The sequence below is a fragment of the Nerophis lumbriciformis genome, linkage group LG09 (genome assembly GCF_033978685.3).
Source record: "Nerophis lumbriciformis linkage group LG09, RoL_Nlum_v2.1, whole genome shotgun sequence".
In the NCBI taxonomy this organism is placed as follows: domain Eukaryota; kingdom Metazoa; phylum Chordata; class Actinopteri; order Syngnathiformes; family Syngnathidae; genus Nerophis; species Nerophis lumbriciformis.
In genome coordinates this window covers 48,390,001-48,412,278 of record NC_084556.2, presented here as the reverse complement: position 1 = coordinate 48,412,278, position 22,278 = coordinate 48,390,001, and the positions used below count along the sequence as shown (strand labels likewise).

General features: G+C 35.4%; 1 protein-coding gene across 2 annotated transcripts in view; it reads left to right on the top strand.

Annotated features, from left to right (window-relative positions):
* Positions 1–22,278, top strand: part of LOC133607946 (15-hydroxyprostaglandin dehydrogenase [NAD(+)]-like) — a 31,743-nt gene that overhangs the window by 2,765 nt on the left and 6,700 nt on the right. Inside the window, exons 2-6 of one of the 2 annotated variants that reach the window (XM_061963018.2) lie at positions 4,288–4,411; positions 15,523–15,629; positions 15,716–15,812; positions 19,849–19,925; positions 20,000–20,157. In XM_061963018.2, the coding sequence (XP_061819002.1) occupies positions 4,288–4,411; positions 15,523–15,629; positions 15,716–15,812; positions 19,849–19,925; positions 20,000–20,157 (563 nt within the window). The remainder of the gene's footprint in view (positions 1–4,287; positions 4,412–15,522; positions 15,630–15,715; positions 15,813–19,848; positions 19,926–19,999; positions 20,158–22,278) is intronic. The other variant, XM_061963019.1, reaches the window with a different exon arrangement.

The window sequence follows — 22,278 nt, the reverse complement described above, 5'->3', positions numbered from 1 at the left end:
TAACACTGTTTAACACACTTTAGCCCTATTTAACACTCTTTAGCACACTTTACCAGTCTTTAGCACTTTTTAACACACTTCGGCGCTCTTTAGCCCACTTTAACCCACTTCAGCAGTCTTTAGCACTCTTTAGCACTCTTTTGCACACTTGAACCCCTCTTTAACACGCTTTGGTACTCTTTAACACTCTTTAGCACTTTTCCACTCTTTGACAAAACTTTTTTAAACACTCTTTAGTGCACTTTACAACACTTCTTTTCCACTCTTTAACACTCTTTAACACTTTTTAACACACGTTAACAGTCTTTAGCACTTTTTAACACACTTTAGCACTCTTTAACACTCTTTAACACACTTGAGCACTCTTTAACACTCTTTAATACACTTTAGCACTATTTAACACAATTTAGCACTCTTTAACACCATTTGGCAATTTTTAACACTCTTTAACACACTTTAGCCCTATTTAACACTCTTTAGCACACTTTACCAGTCTTTAGCACTTTTTAACACACTTGGGCGCTTTTTAGCCCACTTTAACCCACTTCAGCAGTCTTTAGCAGTCTTTAACACTGTTTTGTACACTTTAAGACAAGTTAGTAGTCTTTTACAGTTTTTTCCATTTGCTTACACACAATTTTACGAACTTTTTTCAAAAGGATTTAACACTTTTCCAAACACAACATTCAATTTTCTTGATTTCCAGACTATTTGCAAAATGACACACTTGGGTCAAAACATATATATATATGATATATATGATACATACATTATATATATATATATATATATATATATATATATATATATATATATATATATATATATATATATATATATATATATATATATATATATATATATATAATATATATATTTATATGAATATATATATACACACACACACATATATATATATATATATATATATATATATATATATATATATATATATATATATATATATAGTCTTCCGGCTGTAGGAGCACTTGCATTCCGAGGAAGAGCTACACTATGTTTAGATACCAGTTTCACACACTAATAACACAAAATGTGGATTGTTATGTTCATGGTTTGATTATCAAAGATGTTAGCTAATGTAAATCTGTGATATTTCTAGCTGAATAAATGCTTCTGATATTCTGCACATTACATGTTGTACAAGTTAATGGTATTCATATCCCTGCATGACAATGTCTTATCTTTCTTTATTTATGAATACATTGTAATATTCCGCCTGTTAAACATGCTGTAACTGAGGAGTAGAACATGTTATAAAATAATTTACACAATATTTCAGCCAGCCAGAAAAAAATCCCCCCATATTTCTACTGATGCAAATATCACAGATTACATGACAAAACATCTTTGACAAAGCATGATCGTAATTTAAGACAACAAAGACAATTTTATTTTGTTTATCTAGTTAAACCGGATGGCATCAGGTTCAAACACTGATGACATCTATTAAACAGACGAGAAGCAAGGAATCATGCAGAGACAGTTACATTTTGCTCAATTTAATGGGAGACGTGTTTTGAGCTGTACTCTAGTTACAGATCCAAACTACGTTCTAAAAGTCCAGCCCACGTGCTTCCTCTATTTATTTGGGAGGTCCCTGGTTACATCACTGAAGCAGCTCCAGTTAGACACAATATACTGTATGACTATTAATAAAAACCAAATGTGTTGACGCTGGTGATATCGCCCCGTCTCTGCTTTGTCTGTGTTCCGGTACTCGATTTTCGGCCTTGGCAGTCAGCAGTCCGAGTCTGGGCACAACACTGATACGCGACGACTTGCAATCTTTTGGATTGCCAGCTTTGCACAGATAAAAAAAATACAGCTTCAGCTCAATTGATAATAACTATAGCAACAGCCCTTAAGCATAAAGTTGTGTGATAATATATACATGATTATTCTAACAAAAGAGTAGCGCTTTTATTTTGAAGTCGGACAAGTGTGATTGGTTTGAGAAGGTGCATTGACATGTTTTGAAGATAGACCTGTCTTTTTGCATCGAAAAGTCCTAATTCTGGTTGCCATGGGTGCTGATTATTTTCCACCTGCCTCTGATTAGTGTTCGGGACACTCACCTGCTACCGGGCACTAATCAGAAAGCTATTTTTTTCTTCCTTTTGGCCACACTCAGTCTGGCTGTCCTGTTTGCTTCAGGCAACAGTTACGTTCGACGACTCTTGCTTCTTGTTTTCTGTGCTAAGCTTTTCCGTTAGCTTTGCCGTAGCTTCCCGTGCAATCGGCACACTTTTCCGTTTATCTGTATTTTGTATTCTGGACTGATTTATGAAGACTAAATCATTGTCTTGCCTGTATCTTGGGGAAACGATCCGCGCATTAAAATGCGACCCCGCCGTAACAATTCCCCCATGCTACGGAACGGGCCGAGGGTCAAAAAGGAGTCAGGAAGCATGCGCGTTAATACAATTATTGCCATTAAAAGAACTTATAGTTAATGCCTTAACTTTGACAGCCGACACATATATATATATATATATATATATATATATATATATATATCAGTGACGTGCGGTGAGGTTGATGGCTGGTGAGGCACTGACTTCATCACAGTCAGATTTACAAACATATGAACCCTAAAGAGTATCTTATTCACCATTTGATTGGCAGCAGTTAACGGGTTATGTTTAAAAGCTCATACAAGCATTCTTCCCTGCTTGGCACTCAGCATCAAGGGTTGGAATTGGGGGTTAAATCACCAAAAATTATTCCAGGGCGCAGCGCCGCTGCTGCCCACTGCTCCCCTCACCTCCCAGGGGGTGATCAAGGGGATGGGTCAAATGCAGAGGACACATTTCATTACACCTAGTGTGTGTGTGACAATCATTGCTACTTTAACTTAACTTTAACTTTACACATACAAACTGTAGCACACAAAAAAGCACATTTAATAAAAAAAAACGTTATTATGGTCTTACCTTTACTAACTTATAAATGAAGTCCATTCGCCGCTGTTGTGCTGGATTAATGCACCTCCTGACAGGAGTGTTATATCAACTAAAGCCCTCACTTAAACTTTCCACGTGCAAGATTGAATCTATTTAAAAAAGTGTACCCGAGGGTTTATAAATGTCGCCTATACTGTATGAAACTACAAAATAACAAACACGGAGGCTCCAGTTTACATGAGGACCACTTTATTTACCTTCTTTCAAAAACCTCCGCTCCACTACAACGTGTCATCACTTCCGCTCTTGGCGCCTTCAAAATAAGAGCTCAAGGCATATACTGTATAACAGCGCATAACAGGAACTTAACATCACAAAGAGGAAAGCCCATAAAAATAGGTTACAAAAGTTATTTAATAAGAAGCCAAAAAGTGCAAAAACAATAATGTTCGTGTTGGAGGAGTTGTGAATTAGGTACACCTGCAGTCTGCAGGTGTACCTAATGTTGTGGCCCTGCAGTCATTCACAACTCCTCCAACACGAACATTATTGTTTTTGCACTTTTTGGCTTCTTATGATATAACTTTTTTAAATAGATTCAATCTTGCACGTGGAAAGTTTAAGTGTGGGCTTTAGTTGATATAACACTCCCGTCAGGGGTTGAAATCTACGGCGGGGGTGCAGGAGGCGGGATTACTGGAGCCTCAGCTTTTGCAGCCGTTTTATGATCGCTCAGCACAAGAAATACGTTACACACATACAGTTGTTGACAAAATACACTGTATTATATACCTCAGCTAACTAAACTATGGAAATGTATAATATAGTTCATATAGCAACACAGTCTCACTGCACAGCAGGCCAGCAGTTAGCCGAGTCCGCAATCCATGTTGAGGCACTGAGTGACGTGCCTCAACTGGCTTCTGCAAATGTGAAAATTCAGCGATTTTGAATAAAAATAATCTAAAACTGGCGAAGTTAAATGGAAAATAACTTTATAGTATAATCACTGGATACATATAACAATTTAATAAAAATGTTTTCTTTTTACATTTTTTTTCTTTCCATGATGGCAGGTGAGGCCCCGCCTCACCTGCCTCTAGTGACTGCACGTCACTGATATATACATATATATATATATATATATACATATATATTTGTTCTCAAAGTTCTACAGACAATATCCTAAAGGCACCTAAAGTTCCCCTTTAAGACGGTATAGCTCTTAAAGGGGATCTGCACTTTGTGGGCGGAATTGTGCCCATCTTTGGCAATCATTCTGAGGACAGCATATAGACAGACGTAGTGATACTTTATATAGACGTATATGTAGATATATATATATACTGTCTTTGTGCTGCAGGTGGTTCTGTTGGACGTGGATGAAAGTGCCGGAAGGATCCTCATGGAAGCTCTGAACAAGGAGGACGGTAAAGACCGAGCTTTGTTCCTGAGTTGTGACGTCCAATCAGAGGAGCAGATGAAAGGTAAATGTTGCTGACGCAATATTGTGGCTTTTTCTGTCGTGAAAAAACAAGGACTTAGCCCCCAAATTAGCCAAAAACCAACGCAGTAGCGCATCACCGGTGCACGGTGGCCGTCTTCGGTACTGCACACGCTCGTAGTTGCTGAGTTTGTTGTTATTGCGAGCATTGAACAAAGAGAGCAGAGTCTAGCAAGTCACATTCCTTGTGTGCTAAACATACGTGGCCATTGAAGCTGATTCTGGTTTTAAGTGTCCCGTTGCATCCTGGGATAGCTGATAAACACAACCCCGACTCAAACCAGTATGCATTTAGCAGCCTTTAAATACTATCTGTACCTCCCTTAAAATTTATATATGTAATAATTATCTTTGGAGTATTTGCGCGCATTGCAGCTGTCCGTCCTCATTTTGTTTGGAAAAAATAAATCTGCTCCCTAAAACACACACTATGAATAGTACCTGCTCCCCAAAACACGGTATAAATAGTACCTGCTAGTACCAACTCCCTAAAACACATTACAAATAGAATCTGGTCGTCCCTGCCCCCTGAAGCACACATTATTAATAGTACCTGCAAGTACCTGCTCCCTAAAACACACATTATAAATAGTAACAGCTAGTACCTGCTCCTTCAAACACACATTATAAATAGTATCAACTAGTACCTGCTCCTTAAAACACACTATATAAGTAGTATCAGCTAGTACCTGCTCCTTAAAACACACTATAAATAGTATCTGCTAGTACCTGTTCCATAAAACACATATTTTAAATAGTACTTGCTAGTACCTGTTCCCTAAAACACACTATAAATAGTATCTGCTAGTATCTGTTCCTTAAACACACTTTTAATAGTATCTGCTAGTACCTGCTCGCTTAAACACACATTATAAATAGTATTAGCAAGTACCTGCTCCCTAAAACTCACATTATAAATAGTATCAGCTAGTACCTGTTCCTTAAAACACACTATAAATAGTACCTGCTAGTACATGTTTCCTAAAACACACATTATAAATAGTACCAACTAGTACCTGCTCCCTGAAACACACAATATGAAAGTATATGCTAGTACCTGCTCCCTGAAACACATATTATAAATAGTATCAGGTAGTACCTGCTCCTTAAAACACACATTATAAATAGTATCAGGTAGTACCTGCTCCTTAAAACACACATTATAAATAGTATCAGTCTCCTTAAAACACACATTATAAATAGTATCAGCTCGTACTTTCTCCTTAAAACACACTATGAATAGTATCTGCTAGTACCTGTTCCCTAGAACACACATTATAAATAGTACCTACTAGTACCTGCTCCCTGAAACACACAATATGAAAGTATATGCTAGTACCTGCTCCCTGAAACACATATTATAAATAGTATCAGGTAGTACCTGCTCCTTAAAACACACATTATAAATAGTATCAGGTAGTACCTGCTCCTTAAAACACACATTATAAATAGTATCAGGTAGTACCTGCTCCTTAAAACACACATTATAAATAGTATCAGCTCGTACCTTCTTCTTAAAACACACTATGAATAGTATCTGCTAGTACCTGTTCCCTAGAACACACATTATAAATAGTACCTACTAGTACCTGCTCCCTGAAACACACAATATGAAAGTACATGCTATTACCTGCTCCCTGAAACACATATTATAAATAGTATCAGCTAGTACCCTCTCCCCCAAACACACATGATAAATAGCATCAGGTAGTACCTGCTCTTTAAAACACACTATATAAATAATATCAGCGAGTACCTGCTCCTTAAAACACACTATAAATAGTACCTGCTAGTACATGAGCCCTAAAACACACATTATAAATAGTACCTATTAGTACCTGCTCCCTGAAACACACAATATGAAAGTAAATGCTAGTACCTGCTCCCTGAAACACATATTATAAATAGTATCAGCTAGTACCCTCTCCCCCAAACACACATTATAAATAGTATCAGGTAGTACCTGCTCTCTAAAACACACATTATAAATAGTATCAGCTAGTACCTGCTCCTTAAAACACACATTATAAATAGCATCAGCTCGTACCTGCTCCTTAATACACACTATGAATAGTATCTGCTAGTACCCGTTCCCTAGAACACACATTATAAATAGTACCTACTAGTACCTGCTCATTGAAACACACAATATGAAAGTATATGCTAGTACCTGCTCCCTGAAACACATACTATATATAGTATCAGCTAGTACCCTCTCCCTCAAACACACATTATAAATAGTACCAGGTAGTACCTGCTCCCTAAAACACACACTATAAATAGTACCTGCTAGTAACTGCTCCCTGAAACACACATAAATAGTATCTTCTAGTACCTTCTCCCCGAAACACACATTATACATAGTACCTGCTAGTACCCGCTCCCTAAAACACAGAATATAAATAGTACCTGCTCCCTAAAACGCACATTATGAATAGTATCTGCTAGTACCTGTTCCATAAAACACACATTATATATAGTACCCGCTAGTACCTGCTTCCTGAAATAAACACTGTAAATCGTACCTGCTCCTCGAAACACACCATAAATAGTACCTGCTGGTACCAGCTTCCTGGAATAAACACTATAGATCGTACCTGCTAGTACTTGATTTTTGAAGAAAACACTATAAATAGTACCTGCTTTCTGAAATAAACACTAAATAGTACCTGCCTCCTGAAACACACACTACAAATAGTACCTGCTCGTACCTTCAAAATAAATCAGTACAAATTGTTTATTTATTTTAATACATTTTTTCTTTTTTTCTTCCGTTTTCTTTTACTAAGGATACAATGTTATGCAGAGGTGTACTTATAGCACGTTTTCAAACAAACTAAGACTATTTATAGTTGTGTGTGGGGGGGGGGGGGGGGGGGCGCAAAATGTTTTCTTCTTCCTAGGGGGGGGGGGGGTGTTAGATCAAATAATTGATAAGATCTAAAGTGTTGAAGTAATGACAGTTCAATCAATGATGGCGTGGAGTAGTTTTCGCCGCCAGGCTCCGCCCACTCTGATTGGGTACAAATAGGTACTGACGCATACGGCACCTTAGGGTGTCATCATCATCTTTTGTACCAATTATGACCAAGATCTGAATTTGTCAAAGACAAATGATTCAAGTGTGTTGTGTGGAATATTGTGGCGAGCCACGAGATCAAAGTGTGTCTCCAAGCCACGCCCACATCATGTGACGTAGGCAACATTCCTTGGCGTTTTATTATCGCCCATTTGTCTCGTATCTCTGGTTTGAACCGCGGCTCATTCGGTCAAAGTCCCTTGAAGGAGTTGGTTGATATACGAGCCTTGTTTTTAGTGACGGAAATCAAGATGACCGACTTCCTGTTTATATTCAAATATAAATCTTCTTGAGACTTTGACTGAAGATGCATGACTTTTTAAACCTGCAGTGACTCAAAGCACTTCTCTTGTTCAAACCTGCCTTGCTAATTCTTGCCTGAGGAATGAAACCCACAACCAGTTTGTGCTGTGAGTCACCACATTTGTTCTTCTTTCTCTGCTGTGGGAAACTTTGTCATGCTCCTCAAATATCAACTTTGGTCAACTTGACCCAAACTATTTCACTTTTATTCCAAAACAACAATAATACTTTTTATTTGGTCTTGTAAGTTGTCCTGAAACACACATTATATATAGTACCTGCTAGTAACTGCTCCCTGAAACACACATTATGAATAGTACCTGCTAGTAACTGCTCCCTGAAACACACATTATGAATAGTACCTGCTAGTAACTGCTCCCTGAAACACACATTATAATTAGTACCTGCTAGTAACTGCTCCCTGAAACACACATTATAATTAGTACCTGCTAGTAACTGCTCCCTGAAACACACATTATATATAGTACCTGCTAGTAACTGCTCCCTGAAACACACATTATAATTAGTACCTGTTAGTAACTGCTCCCTGAAACACACATTATAAAGAGTACCTGCTTGTAACTGCTCCCTGAAACACACATTATGAATAGTACCTGCTAGTAACTGCTCCCTGAAACACATATTATAAATAGTACCTGCTAGTAACTGCTCCCTGAAACACACATTATGAATAGTACCTGCTAGTAACTGCTCCCTGAAACACATATTATAAATAGTACCTGCTAGTAACTTCTCCCTGAAACACACATTATAAATAGTACCTGCTAGTAACTGCTCCCTGAAACACACATTATAAATAGTACCTGCTAGTAACTGCTCCCTGAAACACACATTATAAATAGTACCTGCTCGTAACTGCTCCCTGAAACACACATTATAAATAGTACCTGCTAGTAACTGCTCCCTGAAACACACATTATAAATAGTACCTGCTAGTAACTGCTCCCTAAAACACACATTATAAATAGTACCTGCTAGTAACTGCTCCCTGAAACACACATTATAAATAGTACCTGCTCGTATCTGCCCCCTAAAACACACATTATAAATAGTACCTGCTAGTAACTGCTCCCTGAAACACACATTATAAATAGTACCTGCTAGTATCAGCTCCCTGAAACACACATTATAAATAGTACCTGCTTGTAACTGCTCCCTGAAACACACATTATAAATAGTACCTGTTAGTAACTGCTCCCTGAAACACACATTATAAATAGTACCTGCTAGTAACTGCTCCCTGAAACACGCATTATAATTAGTACCTACTAGTAACTGCTCCCTGAAACACACATTATAAATAGTACCTGCTCGTATCTGCCTCCTAAAACACACATTATAAATAGTACCTGCTCGTATCTGCCTCCTAAAACACACATTATAAATAGTACCTGCTCGTATCTGCCTCCTAAAACACACATTATAAATAGTATCAGCTACTACTTGCTCCTTAAAACACACTATAAATAGTACCTGCTAGTAACTGCTCATTGTAACACACATAAATAGTACCTACTAGTACCTGCTCCCTGAAACACATATTATAAATAGTACCAGCTAGTACCTTCTCCCTAAAACACACATTATAAATAGTGCCTGCTAGTAACTGCTCCCTAAACCACACATAAATAGTACCTGCTAGTACCTGCGCCCCACATTATGAATAGTATCAGCTCGTACCTGCTCCCTAAAACACAGTATCAATAGTACCTGCTAGTACCGACTCCCTAAAACACACATTATAAATAGTATCAGCTAGTACCTGCTCCCTAAAACACATATTATAAATAGTATCAGCTAGTACCTGCTCCCTAAAACACATATTATAAATAGTATCAGCTAGTACCTGCTCCCTAAAACACACATTATAAATAGTATCAGCTACTACCTGCTCTAAATTTTTAATGTGCTTTATAAATAAAGTTGATTGATTAAAACACACTATAAATAGTATCTGCTAGTAACTGCTCCTTGAAACACACATAAATAGTACCTACTAGTACCTGCTCCCTGAAACACATATTATACTTAGTATCAGATAGTACCTTCTCCCTCAGACACACATTATAAATAGTATCAGGTAGTACCTGCTCCCTAAAACACACATTATAAATAGTAACTGCTCCCGAAAACACACATAAATAGTACCTGCTAGTACCTGCTCCCTTAAGTACACATTATGAATAGTGTCAGCTAGTACCTGCTCCCTAAAACATACTTTAAATCGCACCTGCTCTCCAAAACACATTATAACTAGTACCTGCTCCCGAAAACACACTATTAATAGTATCTGCAAGTACCTGCTCCCTAAAACATACACTATAAATAGTATCTGCTTGTACATGCTCCCTGAAACACACATTATAACTAGTATCTGCTAGTACCTGTTCCATAAAACACACATTATAAATAGTATCTGCTAGTACCTTCTCCCTAAAACACGCACTATAAAGAGTATCTGCAAGTACCTGCTGCCTGAAACACACATTATAAATAGTACTTGCTAGTAACTGCTCCCTGAAACACACATTATAAATAGTACCTGCTCGTATCTGCCCCCTAAAACACACATTATAAATAGTATCAGCTACTACCTGCTCCTTAAAACACATTATAAATAGTACCTGCTAGTAACTGCTCCCTGAAACACACATTATAAATAGTACCTGCTAGTAACTGCTCCCTGAAACACACATTATAAATAGTACCTGCTAGTACCTGCTCCCTGAAACACACATTATAAATAGTACCTGCTCGTATCTGCCCCCTAAAACACACATTATAAATAGTATCAGCTACTGCTTGCTCCTTAAAACACACTATAAATAGTACCTGCTAGTAACTGCTCCTTGTAACACACATAAATAGTACCTACTAGTACCTGCTCCCTGAAACACATATTATAAATAGTATCAGCTAGTACCTTCTCCCTAAAACACACATTATAAATAGTACCTGCTAGTAACTGCCCCCTAAACCACACATGAATAGTACCTGCTAGTACCTGCTCCCCGAAACACACATTGTACATAGTACCTGCTAGTACCTGCTCCCTGAAACACATATTATGAAAATGTCTGCTAGTACCTGCGCCCTGAAACCCACATTATGAATAGTATCAGCTCGTACCTGCTCCCTAAAACACAGTATCAATAGTACCTGCTAGTACCGACTCTCTAAAACACACATTATAAATAGTATCAGCTAGTACCTGCTCCCTAAAACACATATTATAAATAGTATCAGCTTCTTAAAACACACTATAAATAGTATCTGCTAGTAACTGCTCCTTGAAACACACATACATAGTACCTACTAGTACCTGCTACCTGAAACACATATTATAAATAGTGTCAGCTAGTACCTGCTCCCTAAAACACACATTATAAATAGTTATCAGGTAGTACCTGCTCCCTAAAACACACATTATAAATAGTGCCTGCTAGTAACTGCTCCCTAAAACACACATAAATAGTATCTGCTCCCTGAAACACACATTATACATAGTACCTGCTAGTACCTGCTCCCTGAAACACACACTATGAAAGTATCTGCTAGTACATGCGCCCTGGAACCCACATTATGAATAGTATCAGCTAGTACCTGCTCCCTAAAACACATTATAAATATAATCTGGTCGTCCCTGCTCCCTAAAACACACATTATAAATAGTACCTGCTAGTACCTGATCCCTAAAATACACATTATAAATAGTACCTCCTCATATCTGCCCACTAAAACACACATTATAAATAGTACCTGCTAGTACCTGTTCCCTAAAACACACATTATAAATAGTACCTGCTCATATCTGCCCACTAAAACACACATTATAAATAGTATCAGCTCGTATCTGCTCCTTAAAACACACTGTAAATAGTATCTGCTAGTAACTGCTCCTTGAAACACACATAAATAGTACCTACTAGTACCTGCTCCCTGAAACACACATTATGAAAGCATCTGCTAGTACCTGCACCCTAAAACCCACATTATGAATAGTATCAGCTAGTACCTGCTCCCTAAAACACATACTATAAATAGTACCTGCTCCCCAAAACACATTATAACTAGTACCTGCTCCCTAAAGCACACCATTATAAATAGTACCTGCTCCCTAAAACATACACTATAAATAGTATCTGCTTGTACATGCTCCCCGAAACACACATTATAAATAGTATCTGCTAGTACCTGTTCCATAAAACACACATTATCCATAGTATCTGCTAGTACCTTCTCCCTAAAACACACACTATAAAGAGTATCTGCAAGTACCTGCTGCCTAAAAAACACATGTTTAATAGTATCTGCTAGTACCCGCTTCCTAAAACACACATTATAAATAGTACCTGTTACCTAAAACACATTATAAATAGTACCAGCTTGTAGCGGCTTCCTGAATAAACATTATGAATAGTACCTGCTTCCTAAAATAAACACTATAAATAGTACCTGCTTCCTGAAATAAACACTATAAATAGTACCAGCTAGTACCTTCTTCCTGATTTGAACACTATAAATAGTACCTGCTCCCTGAAACACACTATAAATAGTACCTGTTAGTACCTGCCTACTGAAATAAACAAATAAATAGTACCAGCTTCCTAAAATAAACACTATAAATAGTACCTGCTTCCTGAAATAAACACTATAAATAGTACCAACTAGTACCTTCTTCCTGATTTGAACACTATAAATAGTACCTGCTCCCTGAAACACACTATAAATAGTACCTGTTAGTACCTGCCTACTGAAATAAACAATATAAATAGTACCAACTAGCATCTGCTTCCTGAAGTAAACACTATAAATAGTACCTGATAGTACCTGCTCCCCGAAACTCACTATAAATAGTACCTGCTTCCTGAAATAAACACTATAAATAGTACCTGCTTCCTGAAATAAACACTATAAATAGTACCAACTAGTACCTTCTTCCTGATTTGAACACTATAAATAGTACCTGCTCCCTGAAACACACTATAAATAGTACCTGTTAGTACCTGCCTACTGAAATAAACAATATAAATAGTACCAACTAGTATCTGCTTCCTGAAGTAAACACTATAAATAGTACCTGATAGTACCTGCTCCCCGAAACTCACTATAAATAGTACCTGCTTCCTGAAATAAACACTAAATAGTACCTGCTTCCTGAAATAAACACTATAAATAGTACCAACTAGTACCTTCTTCCTGATTTGAACACTGTAAATAGTACATGCTCCCTGAAACACACTATAAATAGTACCTGTTAGTACCTGCCTACTGAAGTAAACAATATAAATAGTACCAGCTAGTATCTGCTTCCTGAAGTAAACACTATAAATAGTACCTGCTTCCTGAAATAAACACTAAATAGTACCTGCTTCCTGAAATAAACACTATAAATAGTACCAACTAGTACCTTCCTCCTGATTTGAACACTATAAATAGTACATGCTCCCTGAAACACACTATAAATAGCACCTGTTAGTACCTGCCTACTGAAGTAAACAATATAAATAGTACCAGCTAGTATCTGCTTCCTGAAGTAAACACTATAAATAGTACCTGCTTCCTGAAATAAACACTAAATAGTACCTGCTTCCTGAAATAAACACTATAAATAGTACCAACTAGTACCTTCTTCCTGATTTGAACACTATAAATAGTACATGCTCCCTGAAACACACTATGAATAGCACCTGTTAGTACCTGCCTACTGAAGTAAACAATATAAATAGTACCAGCTAGTATCTGCTTCCTGAAGTAAACACTATAAATAGTACCTGCTTCCTGAAATAAACACTAAATAGTACCTGCCTACTGAAGTAAACAATATAAATAGTACCAGCTAGTGTCTGCTTCCTGAAGTAAACACTATAAATAGTACCTGCTTCCTGAAATAAACACTAAATAGTACCTGCTTCCTGAAATAAACACTATAAATAGTACCAACTAGTACCTACTTCCTGATTTGAACACTATAAATAGTACATGCTCCCTGAAACACACTATAAATAGTACCTGTTAGTACCTGCCTATTGAAATAAACAATATAAATAGTACCAGCTAGTATCTGCTTCCTGAAGTAAACACTATAAATAGTACCTGATAGTACCTGCTCCCCGAAACTTACTATAAATAGTACCTGCTTCCTGAAATAAACACTAAATAGTACCTGCTTCCTGAAACACACACTATAAATAGTACCTGCTTCAAAAACACACATTATAAATAGTACCTAACACCAGTCACAACTACACGGAAAGGCCCGGGGCAGAAATCTACTAGAGTGCCTTCAAATTATTCTTAAATACCGGGCAGTCTCTGAACTTTGCTGCCATCTTGTGGACATTGTGAGTAAATCAGATCCATGACTTTGAAACAATAGCACAGCATTGTTGTCTTCTATGGTGTGCAATATGGAAGGAGGGAAACAAGGAATGAGGGAAGGAAGAAAGGAAGGAGTGAATGAAGGAAGGAAGGAAGGAAGGAAGGAAGGAGGGAGGGATGGACACATCAAGGACACCCTCAAAGAAAAGGAAGAATGGAAGGAAGTAAGGAAAGTAGGAAATAAAAAGAAGGAAGGAGAGGAGATAGCAAGGAAGGGAGGAAGGAAAGAAAGAAAGAAGATAAGAAGGAAGAAGGCAAGAAAGGAAGGCAAAAGAAAGGAAGAAAGGAGGGTAAGTGGGAAGGAAGGAAGGAAAAAAAGAAGAAAGTGGGAAGAAAGAAAGAAAAAAGCGTCAGTGTGGCTCAGTTGGTCCCAGCAACTTGAAGGTTTCAGGTTCGATTCCTGCTTCCGCCATGCCGTTGTGTCCTTGGGCAAGACACTTCACACACCTGTGCCACACACACAATCATCATAATCTATAATAATAGTCATAATCATCATAATCATAATAATCATAATGATCAAAAATAATCATAATGATACCGGTAATAATAATAATAATAATAATAATCATAATAATCAAAATAATCATAATCATAGTAATCATAATAATCATAATGATTATAGGATGTAGATAATGGGGTTCACTATGTAAAGTGCTTTGAGTCTCTACAGAAAAGGTGCTATATAAATATATAAATATATATTTGCATTCACTTCCTGTCCAAGAGGAAGAAGGCAGTGTCACTCATAGTAAATGTCGTCATATGTGAGTGCTGCACACTGACTACTCTAAAGTTGACTCCCACTAAATGTCGTCATATGTGAGTGCTGCACACTGACTACTCTAAAGTTGACTCCCACTAAATGTCGTCATATGTGAGTGCTGCACACTGACTACTCTAAAGTTGACTCCCACTAAATGTCATCATATGTGAGTGCTGCACACTGACTACTCTGAAGTTGACTCCCACTAAATGTCATCATATGTGAGTGCTGCACACTGACTACTCTAAAGTTGACTCCCACTAAATGTCATCATATGTGAGTGCTGCACACTGACTACTCTAAAGTTGACTCCCACTAAATGTCATCATATGTGAGTGCTGCACACTGACTACTCTAAAGTTGACTCCCACTAAATGTCGTCATATGTGAGTGCTGCACACTGACTACTCTAAAGTTGACTCCCACTAAATGTCGTCATATGTGAGTGCTGCACACTGACTACTCTGAAGTTGACTCCCACTAAATGTCGTCATATGTGAGTGCTGCACACTGACTACTCTAAAGTTGCCATGTGTGCTGCCAGCTGCCCTGGAGACGACCATGAAGAAGTTTGGCAGGATGGACGTCCTCTGCAACAACGCAGGTGTTCTAAACGAGGACGACTTTGAGAAGACTGTGGCCATCAACTTGGTAAGATTCTTTCTGACGCGTTGACTTCATCTTCATCTTCATCTTCATCTTGTTGGAACGCAACAAGTCCTGCTCCCACCCTGCAGGTGGCAGTGATCAGAGGAACTTACCTGGCACTGCAGCACATGAACAAGATGGCTGGAGGACAGGGAGGTGTCATTGTCAACATTTCATCCATGGCAGGTCAACTACTTATTATTATTATTACTATATCCACTATTCATATTATTATTATTACTATATCAACTATTCATATAATTATTATTACTTTATCCACTATTCATATAATTATTATTACTTTATCCACTATTCATATTATTATTATTACTATATCAACTATTCATATAATTATTATTACTTTATCCACTATTCATATAATTATTATTACTATATCAACTATTCATATAATTATTATTACTTTATCCACTATTCATATAGTTATTATTACTATATCAACTATTCACATTATTATTATTACTTTATCCACTATTCATATAATTATTATTACTATATCAACTATTCACATAATTATTATTACTGTATCAACTATTCATATAATTATTATTACTTTATCCACTATTCATATAATTATTATTACTATATGAACTATTCATATTATTATTATTACTATATCAACTATTCATATAATTATTATTACTATATCCATTATTCATATAATTATTATTACTATATCCACTATTCATATTATTATTATTACTATATCAACTATTCATATAATTATTATTACTTTATCCACTATTCATATCATTATTATTACTATATCAACTATTCATATAATTATTATTACTTTATCCACTATTCATATAATTATTATTACTATATCCACTATTCATATTATTATTATTACTATATCAACTATTCATATTATTATTATTACTATATCAACTATTCATATAATTATTATTACTTTATCCACTATTCATATAATTATTATTACTTTATCCACTATTCATATAATTATTATTACTATATCAACTATTCATATAATTATTATTACTTTATCCACTATTCATATAATTATTATTACTATTTCAACTATTCATATTATTATTATTACTTTATCCACTATTCATATAATTATTATTACTATATCAACTATTCATATAATTATTATTACTTTATCCACTATTCATATAATTATTATTACTATATCAATTATTCATATTATTATTATTACTTTATCCACTATTCATATTATTATTATTACTATATCCACTATTCACATAATTATTATTACTGTATCAACTATTCATATAATTATTATTACTTTATCCACTATTCATATAATTATTATTACTATATCAACTATTCATATAATTATTATTACTTTATCCACTATTCATATAATTATTATTACTATATCAACTATTCATATTATTATTATTACTATATCAACTATTCATATAATTATTATTACTATATCCATTATTCATATAATTATTATTACTATATCCACTATTCATATTATTATTATTACTATATCAACTATTCATATAATTATTATTACTTTATCCACTATTCATATAATTATTATTACTTTATCCACTATTCATATAATTATTATTACTATATCAACTATTCATATTATTATTATTACTATATCAACTATTCATATAATTATTATTACTTTATCCACTATTCATATAATTATTATTACTATATCAACTATTCATATTATTATTATTACTTTATCCACTATTCATATAATTATTATTACTATATCAACTATTCATATAATTATTATTACTTTATCCACTATTCATATAATTATTATTACTATATCAATTATTCATATTCATATTATTACTTTATCCACTATTCATATTATTATTATTACTATATCAACTATTCATATTATTATTATTACTATATCAACTATTCATATAATTATTATTACTTTATCCACTATTCATATTATTATTATTACTATATCAACTATTCATATAATTATTATTACTATGTCCACTATTCATATAATTATTATTACTATATCAACTATTCATATAATTATTATTACTATATCCACTATTCACATTATTATTATTACTATATCCATTATTCATATTATTATTATTACTATATCAACTATTCATATTATTATTATTATGATATCAACTATTCATATTATTATTATTACTATATCAACTATTCATATAATTATTATTATGATATCAACTATTCATATAATTAGTATTACTATATCCATTATTCATATAATTATTATTACTATATCCACTTAATCGGTAATTAAGAGTTGGACAATATCGGAATATTGGATATCGGCAAAAAAGCCATTATCGGACATCTCGAGTACCAAAATATTACTGAAGTGTATACATACAAAATTAGCTAAAAGAATAAAGCCATCTTACTTACGTTAGCATGCATCAAGTACCAAAATATGACTAAGGTGTATACATACAAAACTAGCTAAAAAAACAAAAACAAAAACAAAAACCAGCTTACTTACGTTAACATGCATCATGTACCAAAATATGACTGAGGTGTATACATACAAAATTAGATAAAAAATAAAATAAAATAAAAAGACAGATTACTTACGTTAGCATGCATCAAGTACCAAAATATGACTGAGGTGTATACATACAAAACTAGCTAAACAACAAAAACAACAACAAAAACAGCTTACTTACATTAGCATGCATCAAGTACCAAAATACGACTGAGGTGTATACATACAAAACTAGCTAAAACAAAAAAAAAAAAGAGATTACTTACGTTAGCATGCATCAAGTACCAAAATATGACTGAGGTGTTTACATACAAAATTAGATAAAAAATTAAATAAAATAAAAAGCCAGCTCACTTACGTAAGCATGCATCAAGTCTTAAAATACGACTGAGATGTATACATACAAAACTAGCTAAAAAACCCCCCCAAAAAAACAGATTACTTACGTTAGCATGCATCAAGTACCAAAATATGACTGAGGTGTATACATACAAAACTAGCTAAACAACAAAAACAACCAAAAAAAACAGCTTACTTGCTTTAGCATGCATCAAGTGCCAAAATATGACTGAGGTGTATACATACAAAACTAGCTAAAAAAAACCAACAACAAAAAACAGCTTACTTACGTTAGCATGCATCAAGTCCCAAAATATGACTAAGGTGTATACATACAAAACTAGCTAAAAAAAAAAAAAAAAAAAAAAACCCAGCTTACTTACGTTAGCATGCATCAAGTACCAAAATATGACTGAGGTGTATACATACAAAATTAGCTAAAAAACAAAAACAAACAAAAAAACAGCTTACTTACGTTAGCATGCATAAAGTGCCAAAATATGACTAAGGTGTATACATACAAAACTAGCTAAAAAAATAAAATAAAAAAATACAAATTACAGCTTACTTACGTTAGCATGCATCAAGTGCCAAAATATGACTGAAGTGTATACATACAAAATTAGATTAAAAAAAATAAAATAAATAAAAAGCCAGATTACTTACGTTAGCATGCATCAAGTACCAAAATATGACTTAGGTGTATACATACACAATTAGCTAAAAAACAAAAACAAACAAAAAACCAGCTTACTTACGTTAGCATGCATCAAGTGCCAAAATATGACTAAGGTGTGTACATACAAAACTAGCTAAAAAAAAACAAAACACCTTACTTACGTTAGCATGCATCAAGTACCAAAATATGACTGAGGTGTATACATACAAAACTAGCTAAAAAAATAAAAATAAAACGTTAGCATGCTAACAGGTAGCGTTCGTCAAGAAACAAAATATTTGATGCTGAGGTGTATACCTGCAAAATTAGCAAAAAAGCTAACATGCTAATATTCTAACGCTAACAATTGTGCGGTGGACTGTTAAAAAAATTAGCTTACGGTCCGCAAATGGCTGGAGATCTAGTTTCACAAGTGCACACAGTGACTTCCTGTGCGGCGCAAAGTGAGCTTCAAAATAAAAGCATGGCAGTATTAACCTGGGTTCTAGCACAGCAACGATGGAGAAAAACAGTTGACAAAACGTTTACTATGTCTCATTCTCCTTATAAGATAGTGCACAAGTGCGGCCCGGAGGTAGGAACTACGCCCATATTTGGTCGTTTTGACGCTTCAACCAAGCAGTGACTTGCCAGGTCGCTACTGCTCTTTACTGCCCCCTAAAGGACAGAAGAGGAAGAGTTCTTCAATGTTCTCTCTCGCCCTGCAGCGTTCAAACCTCTGCCAGGCCTGCCCGTCTACAGCGCCACCAAGAGCGCCGTCAACGTCTTCACACGAGCCATGGCGGTGAGCGCCGAACGTCCCCCACGCCTGGGCCGAGTGGAAGTGTAACCATGGTGATAAAACTGCTGTGTCGCCAGGATATCTCCGCCAGGTTGGGCTACGGCGTGCGCTTCAACGCCCTTTGCCCCGCCTTGGTCCAGACCGACATCTTCTCCGGGCTGCAGGCCAAGATGGGTCCGTTCTGCCAACTGGAGGGACCCACGCGGGAAGTGGTCGACAAGCTGGGTGTGCTGAGGCGAGTGTTTGACCAACCCAGGAAGTAAAAGTAACAAACAGTTCTCACAAATCCATGAAACATTGTTTCACGCACAAAGTGCTCGACAACTATTTCAAAGGGAAAAAAGAAAAGAAAACACACACACACACACACACACACACACACACACACACACACACACACACACACACACACACACACACACACATTCTTGTATTTCTTACCTTCTTGAGACCTCCGAAAAATGCCTACGTCTTTAGGACCAGCCTTTCTAGATATATAAAGATTTATATTCACAACATTAATAATATATACATACTATGCAAATATAAAAAAAAGTAAGCTTTTAGTTAATTTTGTTTTTTTTGGTTTGCAATTGGTTTTTAATCTTCATTATTTACTTCAAGTTATTATGCACATTAAATCAACAAAAAAATCCTGACTTTGGAGCAATGTTCACGGACTCTAGCATTTGGCTCTCTATTAGATGCAATGGTTTACCGTATTGGGACCATGATTTCGGTTACACGCACGCACACACACACAGACACACACACACACACACACACACACACACACACACACACACACACACACACACACACACACACACACACACACACACACATTCTTGTATCTGTTACCTTCTTGAGACCTCCGAAAAATGCCTACCTCTTTAGGACCAGCCTTTCTAGATATATAAAGATTTGTATTTACAACATTAATAATATGTACATACTATGCAAATATAAAAAAAAGTCAGCTTTTAGTAACATTTGTTTTGTTTTGTTTGCAATTAGTTTTTAATCTTCATTATTTACTTCAAGTTATCATGCACATTAAATCCACAAAAAAATCCTGACTTTGGAGCAATGTTCACGGACTCTAGCATTTGGCTCTCTATTAGATGCAATGGTTTACCGTATTGGGACCATGATTTCGGTTACACGCACGCACACACACACAGACACACACACACACACACACACACACACACACACACACACACACACACACACACACACACACACACACACACACACACATTCTTGTATCTGTTACCTTCTTGAGACCTCCGAAAAATGCCTACCTCTTTAGGACCAGCCTTTCTAGATATATAAAGATTTGTATTTACAACATTAATAATATGTACATACTATGCAAATATAAAAAAAAGTAAGCTTTTAGTAACATTTGTTTTGTTTTGTTTGCAATTAGTTTTTAATCTTCATTATTTACTTCAAGTTATCATGCACATTAAATCCACAAAAAAATCCTGACTTTGGAGCAATGTTCACGGACTCTAGCATTTGGCTCTCTATTAGATGCAATGGTTTACCGTATTGGGACCATGATTTCGGTTAAACGCACGCACACACACACACACACACACACACACACACACACACACACACACACACACACACACACACACACACACACACACACAGAGACACACACTCTTGTATTTCTTACCTTCTTGAGACCTCCGAAAAATGCCTACCTCTTTAGGACCACACTTTCTAGATATATAAAGATTTGTATTTACAACATTAATAATATATACATACTATGCAAATATAAAAAAGGTAAGCTTTTAGTTAATTTAGTTTTGTTTTGTTTGCAATTGGTTTTTAATCTTCATTATTTACTTCAAGTTGTTATGCACATTAAATCAACCAAAAATCCTGACTTTGGAGCAATGTTCACGGACTCTAGTATTTGGCTCTCTATTAGATACAATGGTTTACCGTATTGGGGCCATGATTTCGGTTACACACACACACACACACACACACACACACACACACACACACACACACACACACACACACACACACACACACACACACACATTCTTGTATTTCTTACCTTCTTGAGACCTCCGAAAAATGCCTACCTCTTTAGGACCAGCCTTTCTAGATATATAAATATTTGTATTTACAACATTAATAATATATACATACTATGCAAATATAAAAAAGGTAAGCTTTTAGTTAATTTTGTTTTATTTTGTTTGCAATTGGTTTTTAATCTTCATTATTTACTTCAAGTTATTATGCACATTAAATCCACACAAAAAATCCTGACTTTGGAGCAATGTTCACGGACTCTAGTATTTGACTCCCTATTAGATGC